The sequence below is a fragment of the Myiozetetes cayanensis genome, unplaced genomic scaffold (genome assembly GCF_022539395.1).
Source record: "Myiozetetes cayanensis isolate MyiCay16 unplaced genomic scaffold, myiCay2020 scf1471, whole genome shotgun sequence".
Classification (NCBI taxonomy): Eukaryota; Metazoa; Chordata; class Aves; order Passeriformes; family Tyrannidae; genus Myiozetetes; species Myiozetetes cayanensis.
The window spans coordinates 1-6,784 of NW_026087128.1; the positions used below are offsets into that span (position 1 = coordinate 1).

The 6,784-nt window shown below is 63.1% G+C and overlaps 1 protein-coding gene across 1 annotated transcript; it reads left to right on the top strand.

The window, feature by feature from the left end:
• Nucleotides 1-94: 94 nt before the first annotated feature.
• On the top strand, nucleotides 95-6,454 carry LOC126637167 (protein turtle homolog A-like; the record flags this gene model as incomplete). Its single annotated transcript, XM_050310103.1, has 6 exons — nucleotides 95-247; nucleotides 341-492; nucleotides 1,988-2,105; nucleotides 2,905-2,957; nucleotides 3,707-3,795; nucleotides 6,223-6,454. Coding segments are annotated over 6 exons (797 nt in total), but the record flags the coding sequence as incomplete, so codon positions are not given.
• Between the last annotated feature and the right edge of the window lie 330 nt (nucleotides 6,455-6,784).

Sequence of the window (6,784 nt, forward strand, 5' to 3'; positions counted from 1 at the left end):
GGATGTGCCCAGAGGAGGGCGTGACCCCAGGTGGCTGTGACGCCAGGAGTGGGTGACCCTCCCACCCCTCTGTCACCTCCCCCCGTCCCCGCAGGCCGCGTGCGGCTGGAGGAGGGGGCTTCCCTCCGCCTGGACGCGCTGCGGGCCGAGGACCAGGGCTGGTACGAGTGCCGGGTGCTCTTCCTCGACCGCCACAGCAGCGACGCCGACTTCCAGAACGGCACCTGGATCCACCTCACCGTCACCGGTGCCTCCCCCGCGTCCCACCCATCCCGCCCTTCCCGGCGCTGGGAATGGGGGGGGGAACGGCGAGGGTGAGGGTCTCGTCTTGCCTTTCCAGCGCCCCCCACGTTCGTGGAGACCCCCGCGGCCGTGGTGGAGGTGCGGGATGGGGACCCCCTGAGCCTCACCTGCCGAGCCGGGGGGAACCCCCAGCCCGTGGTCACCTGGAGGAGGAGCGACCTGATCGTGCAGAGCGGGGATGAGGTGAAGGTGAGGGGGGAGAAACCCCCCCCGGGGCATTCCCTCCCCATTTAGGGGGGGTCTCCCACTTGGTTCGGGGTCTCCCCCCGGTGGTTTTTGCCCCCGTGGTGGTGGTGGTGGCGCCTGAGCTGGAAGGGACCCATGGGAGAGTCCAAATTCAACCCCTGGCTGGGGCTGGGACAGCCCAAAATCCACCCCATAACAACCCCTGCTGTCCTTCAGGGTGTGGAGCAAACACTCCTGGAGGGGAAGGGAAGGGAAGGGAAGGGAAGGGAAGGGAAGGGAAGGTTTGGGAAGGAAGGAAGGAAGGGAAGGTTTGGGAAGGGAAGGGAGAAGGGTTTGGGAAGGGAAGGGAAGGGAAGGAAGGAAGGGAAGGTTTGGGAAGGAAGGGAAGGGAAGGGAAGGGAAGGGAAGGAAGGGGAAGGGAAGGGAAGGAAAGGTTTGGGAAGGAAGGGAAGGAAAGGTTTAGGAAGGTTTAGGAAGGAAGGTTTGGGAAAGGAAGGTTTGGGAAGGGAAGGTTTGGGAAGGGAAGGGAAGGTTTGGGAAGGGAAGGTTGGGAAGGTTTAGGAAAGGTTTGGGAAGGTTTGGGAAGGAAGGGAAGGGAAGGGAAGGAAGGTTTGGGAAGGGAAGGGAAGGAAGGGAAGGAAGGAAGGGAAGGGAAGAGGGAAGGAAGGGATAGGAAGGGAAGGGAAGGTTTAGGGAAGGGAAGGTTTGGGAAGGAAGGTTTGGGAAGGTTTGGGAAGGTTTGGGAAGGAAGGTTTGGGAAGGTTTGGGAAGGTTTGGGAAGGTTTGGGAAGGTTTGGGAAGGGAAGGGGAAGGATTGGGAAGGTTTAGGGAAGGGAAGGGAAGGAAGGAAGGAAGGGAAGGGAAGGGAAGGGAAGGGAAGGTTTGGGAAAGGTTTGGGAAGGGAAGGTTTGGGAAGGGAAGGTAAGGGAAGGAAGGGAAGGTTGGGAAGGGAAGGTTTGGGAAGGGAAGGTTTAGGGAAGGTTTGAAGGGAAGGTTTGGGAAGGAAGGGAAGGGAAGGAAGGGAAGGAAGGAAGGTTTGGGAAGGAAGGAAGGGAAGGGAAGGGAAGGGAAGGAAGGAAGGGAAGGGAAGAGGAAGAAGGAAGGGAAGGAAGGAAGGGAAGGTTTGGGGAGGAAAGGTTTAGGAAAGGTTTGGGAAGGTTTGGGAAGGGAAGGAGGAAGGAAGGTTTGGGAAGGTTTGGGAAGGTTTGGGAAAGTTTGGGAAAGGTTTGGGAAGGAAGGAAGGAAGGGAAGGAAGGGAAGGAAGGAAGGGAAGGGAAGGGAAGGGAAGGGAAGGGAAGGTTTGGGAAGGGAAGGTTTGGGAAGGGAAGGGGAGAGGAGGGAAGGGAAGGTTTGGGGAGGGACAAACCCCGACCCAGATCTCGAGGGGGGTGAGGGACGGTGGGTGGGGATTTTTGAACCATCCCAGGCGGTGCCAGGGCTGGGATTTGGGGTGGTCCCCGGGGGTCCGTGGCACCTCCCCTCCCTCCTGGCCCTGCAGGTGGCCAATGGCACGCTGAGCATCGCGGCCGTGGGACGTGGCAGTGCCGGCACCTACACCTGCCACGCCACCAGCACCGAGGGCACCGCCACGCACAGCACCCGCCTGCTCGTGCTGGGTGAGCACAGGGGGGGACCAGGGTTCATTGCTGTCCCCTCACTGTCCCCTCAGTGTCCCCTCAGGGTCCCAGGGTTCATTCCTGTCCCCTCAGTGTCCCCTCAGTGTCCCCTCAGTGTCCCCTCACTGTCCCCTCAGTGTCCCAGGGTTCATTCCTGTCCCCTCAGTGTCCCCTCAGGGTCCCAGGGTTCATTCCTGTCCCCTCAGTGTCCCCTCAGTGTCCCCTCAGGGTCCCAGGGTTCATTCCTGTCCCCTCAGTGTCCCTTCAGTGTCCCCATTGCCCCCCAGGTCCCCAGTGCATCAGTGGTGCCCCTCAGTGTCCCCTCAGTGTCCCAGGACATTCCTGTCCCCTCAGTGTCCCCTCAGTGTTCCAGGGTTCATTCCTGTCCCCTCAGTGTCCCCTCAGTGTCCCCTCAGTGTCCCCTCAGTGTCACTGTCCCCAGGCCTCCAGTGATCGTGTGTGCCCTCAGAACGTGACACTGAACGTGTCCCAGGACATTCCTGTCCCCTCAGTGTCCCCCGGTGATCGTGGTGCCCCCCCAGAACGTGACACTCAACGTGTCCCAGGACATTCCTGTCCCCTCAGTGTCCCCTCAGTGTCCCCTCAGTGTCCCCTCAGTGTCCCACCCTGTCCCCCAGGCCCCCCGGTGATCGTGGTGCCCCCCAGAACGTGACACTGAACATGTCCCAGGACATTCCTGTCCCCTCAGTGTCCCCTCAGTGTCCCCTCAGTGTCCCAGGACATTCCTGTCCCCTCACTGTCCCCTCAGTGTCCCCTCAGTGTCCCCATTGCCCCCCAGGCCCCCCGGTGATCGTGGTGCCCCCCCAGAACGTGACCCTGAACGTGTCCCAGGTCATTCCTGTCCCCTCAGTGTCCCTGTCCCCCCAGGCCCCCCGGTGATCGTGGTGCCCCCCCAGAACGTGACCCTCAACGTGTCCCAGGACATTCCTGTCCCCTCAGTGTCCCCATGCCCCCAGGCCCCCGGTGATCGTGGTGCCCCTCAGAACGTGACAGTGAGCGTGTCCCAGGACATTCCTGTCCCCTCAGTGTCCCCTCAGTGTCCCCTCAGTGTCCCCTCAGTGTCCCCTCAGTGTCCCAGGACATTCCTGTCCCCTCAGTGTCCCCTCAGTGTCCCCTCAGTGTCCCTGTCCCCCCCAGGCCCCCCGGTGATCGTGGTGCCCCCCCAGAACGTGACAGTGAACGTGTCCCAGGACATTCCTGTCCCCTCAGTGTCCCCTCACTGTCCCCATTGCCCCCCAGGCCCCCCAGTGATTGTGGTGCCCCCCCAGAACGTGACCCTCAACGTGTCCCAGGACATTCCTGTCCCCTCAGTGTCCCCTGGTCCCCCAGGCCCCCGGTGATCGTGGTGCCCCCCCAGAATGTGACACTGAACATGTCCCAGGACATTCCTGTCCCCTCAGTGTCCCCATTGTCACTGTGTCCCCCAGGCCCCTGGTGATCGTGGTGCCCCCCCAGAACGTGACACTCAACGTGTCCCAGGACATTCCTGTCCCCTCAGTGTCCCCTCAGTGTCACTGTCCCCCCCAGGACCCCCAGTGATCGTGGTGCCCCCCCAGAACGTGACCCTCAACGTGTCCCAGGACGCTTTCCTGGCCTGCCAGGCCGAGGCCTACCCGGCCAACCTGACCTACTCCTGGTTCCAGGGCGGCACCAACGTCTTCCACCTCAGGTGGGGGGACACTGGGGGGGCTGGGGGACCCCCAGGGTGGGCTCTGAGTGATGGGGGGATGGGAGGGACCCAATGGGAGGATGGGGACCCCAGGGTGGGGTCTGAGTGATGGGGGATGGGGACTTCCAGGTGGGCTCTGAGTGATGGGGGACACCAGGGTGGGCTCTGAGTGATGGGGGATGGGGAGGGGGGACAATGGGGGGCTGGGGACCCCAGGGTGGGCTCTGAGTGATGGGGACCCCAGGGTGGGGTCTGGAGTGCTGGAGGATGGGGGACTCTCCAGGTGTGGGGTCTGAGTGATGGGGCTGGGGGACCCTAGGGTGGGGTCTGAGTGATGGGGGCTGGGGGACCCCAGGGTGGGCTCTGAGTGCTGGGGAGGATGGGATGGGGACAATGGGGATGGAGACCCTAGGTGGGGTCTGAGTGATGGGGGACCCCAGGGTGGGCTCTGGAGTGATGGGGGATGGGGGGGACACTGGGAGGCTGGGGACCCCAGGTGGGCTCTGAGTGATGGGGGACCCCAGAGTGGGGTCTGGGTGATGTGGGACTCCAGGGTGGGTCTGGGTGCTGGGTGGGATGGGGAGGGGGGAGAAAAGGGGGACTGGGGACCCCAGGGTGGGGTCTGAGTGCTGGTGGGATGGGAGGGGGGAGAAAAAGGGGACTGGGGACCCCAGAGTGGGGTCTGAGTGCTGGGGGATGGGGAGCCCCAGGGTGGGGTCTGAGTGCTGGGGACCCCAGGGTGGGGTCTGAGTGCTGGGGGATGGGGAGCCTCAGGGTGGGGTCTGAGTGCTGGGGATGGGGGACCCCCCCAGAGTGGGGTCTGAGTGCTGGGGAGGGATCCCCAGGGGGTCCCTGGGCAGGTTGGGGGTCTGGGGTATGATGAGATGAGCACTGGGGGGGTCCCTGGGCAGGTTGGGGTGATTTTAGGGGTCTGTAGGGTGATGGGGTGAGCACTGGGGGGGTCCCTGGGCAGGTTGGGGGTCCCTGGTCAGGTTTGGGGGTCCCTGGGCAGGTTTGAGTGTGTTGGGGTATCTGGGATATGATGAGATGAGCACTTTGGGGTCCCTGGGCAGGTTTGGGGGTCCCTGGGTAGGTTTGGGGGGTCCCTGGGCAGGTTGGGGGTCCCTGGGCTGGTTTGGGGGTCCCTGGGCAGGTTGGGGGTCTGGGGTGTGATGGGGTGAGCACTGGGGGTCCCTGGGCAGGTTGGGGGTCCCTGGGCAGGTTTGGGGTCTGGGGTATGATGGGTGAGCACTGGGGGTCCCTGGGCAGGTTGGAGGTCCCTGGGTAGGTTTGGGGTCCCTGGGCAGGTTGGGGGTCCCTGGGCAGGTTTGGGGGTCCCTGGGCAGGTTTGGGGGTCCCTGGGCAGGTTGGGGTTCCCTGGGCAGGTTGGGGGTCCCTGGGCAGCTTAGGGGTCCCTGGGCAGGTTTGGGGGGTCCCTGGGCAGGTTGGGGGTCCCTGGGTAGGTTTGGGGGTCCCTGGGCAGATTGGGGGTCCCTGGGTAGGTTTGGGGGTCCCTGGGCAGGTTTGGGGGTCCCTGGTCAGGTTGGGTGTGTTGGGGGGTCTGGGATATGATGAGGTGAGCACTGAGGGGTCCCTGGGTAGGTTTGGGGTCCCTGGGCAGGTTTGGGGGTCCCTGGGCAGGTTGGGAGGTCCGGGGTATGATGGGGTGAGCACTGGGGGGAGTCCCTGGGCAGGTTGAGGGGTCTGTGGTCAGATTGGGGGTCTGGGGTATGATGAGGTGAGCACTGGGGGTCCCTGGGCAGGTTTGGGGGTCCCTGGGCAGATTGGGGGTCCCTGGGTAGGTTTGGGGGTCCCTGGGCAGGTTTGGGGGTCCGGGGTATGATGGGGTGAGCACTGGGGGGTCCCTGGGCGGGTTTGGGGGTCCCTGGGCAGGTTGGGGATCTGGGGTATGATGGGATGTGTTGGGGGGTGTGCTGGGGTATCTGGGGTATGATGAGGTGAGCACTGGGGGGGTCCCTGGGCAGGTTTGGGGGTCCCTGGGCAGGTTTGGGGTCCCTGGGCAGGTTTGGGGGTCCCTGGGCAGGTTGGGGGTCTGGGGTATGATGGGGTGAGCACTGGAGGGGTCCCTGGGGAGGTTGGGTGTGTTGGGGGGTCTGGGGTATGATGGGGTGAGCACTGGGCAGGTTTGGGGTCCCTGGTCAGGTTAGGTGTGTTGGGGGGTCTGAACTATGATCAGATGATCACTTGGGGGGTGGGGGTCCCTCCCCAAATTGTGGGGGTTCTCTTTCCCCCTCCTCCACCTGGTTATCTCTTTGGGGTGAGTTCTGTATCCCCCTCCCCCCCACACAACCAGGGGGCTCCCCCCATGACCCTAGACCTGCAGATCCCAATCCCACCACGATCTCCCCTTTTCCCCACCCCTCCCCTCCTCTGTGCATCCCTCGACTCCTCCCCCGTGCCCCCCAGCCGGCTGCGAGCCCGGGTGCGAGTGCTGGTGGATGGGACCCTGCTGATGAGGAGGATCCTCCCTGAGGACTCGGGGAGATTCACCTGCACCCCCAGCAACGGCCTCGGGCAGCCCCCCTCGGCCTCCGCCTTCCTCACCGTGCTCCGTGAGACCCCCGGGCTGGGGGAGGGACGGGGGGGGGAAATGGGAGGGGAAAAGGGGGAAATGGGGGTGAAAAGGTTCAAAATGTGATGGAAAAGGTACCAAATGGGACCAAAAAGGGAGGAAATGTGGTGGAGAAGGCACCAAGTGTGACCCAAAAGGTCCAAAATGTGGTGGAAAAGGCACCAAATGGGACCCAAAAGGGATGAAATTGAGGAGAAAAGCACCAAATGTGACCCAAAAGGTCCAAAATGTGACGAGAAAGGCACCAAATGTGACCCAAAAGGGACGAAATGTGGTGGAAAAGGCAGCAAATGGGACTGAAAAGGGAGGAAATGTGGTGGGAAAGGCAGCAAATGTGACTGAAAAACCACCAAATGGGACCTAAAAGGCCCAAAATGTGGTGGAAAAGGCATCAAT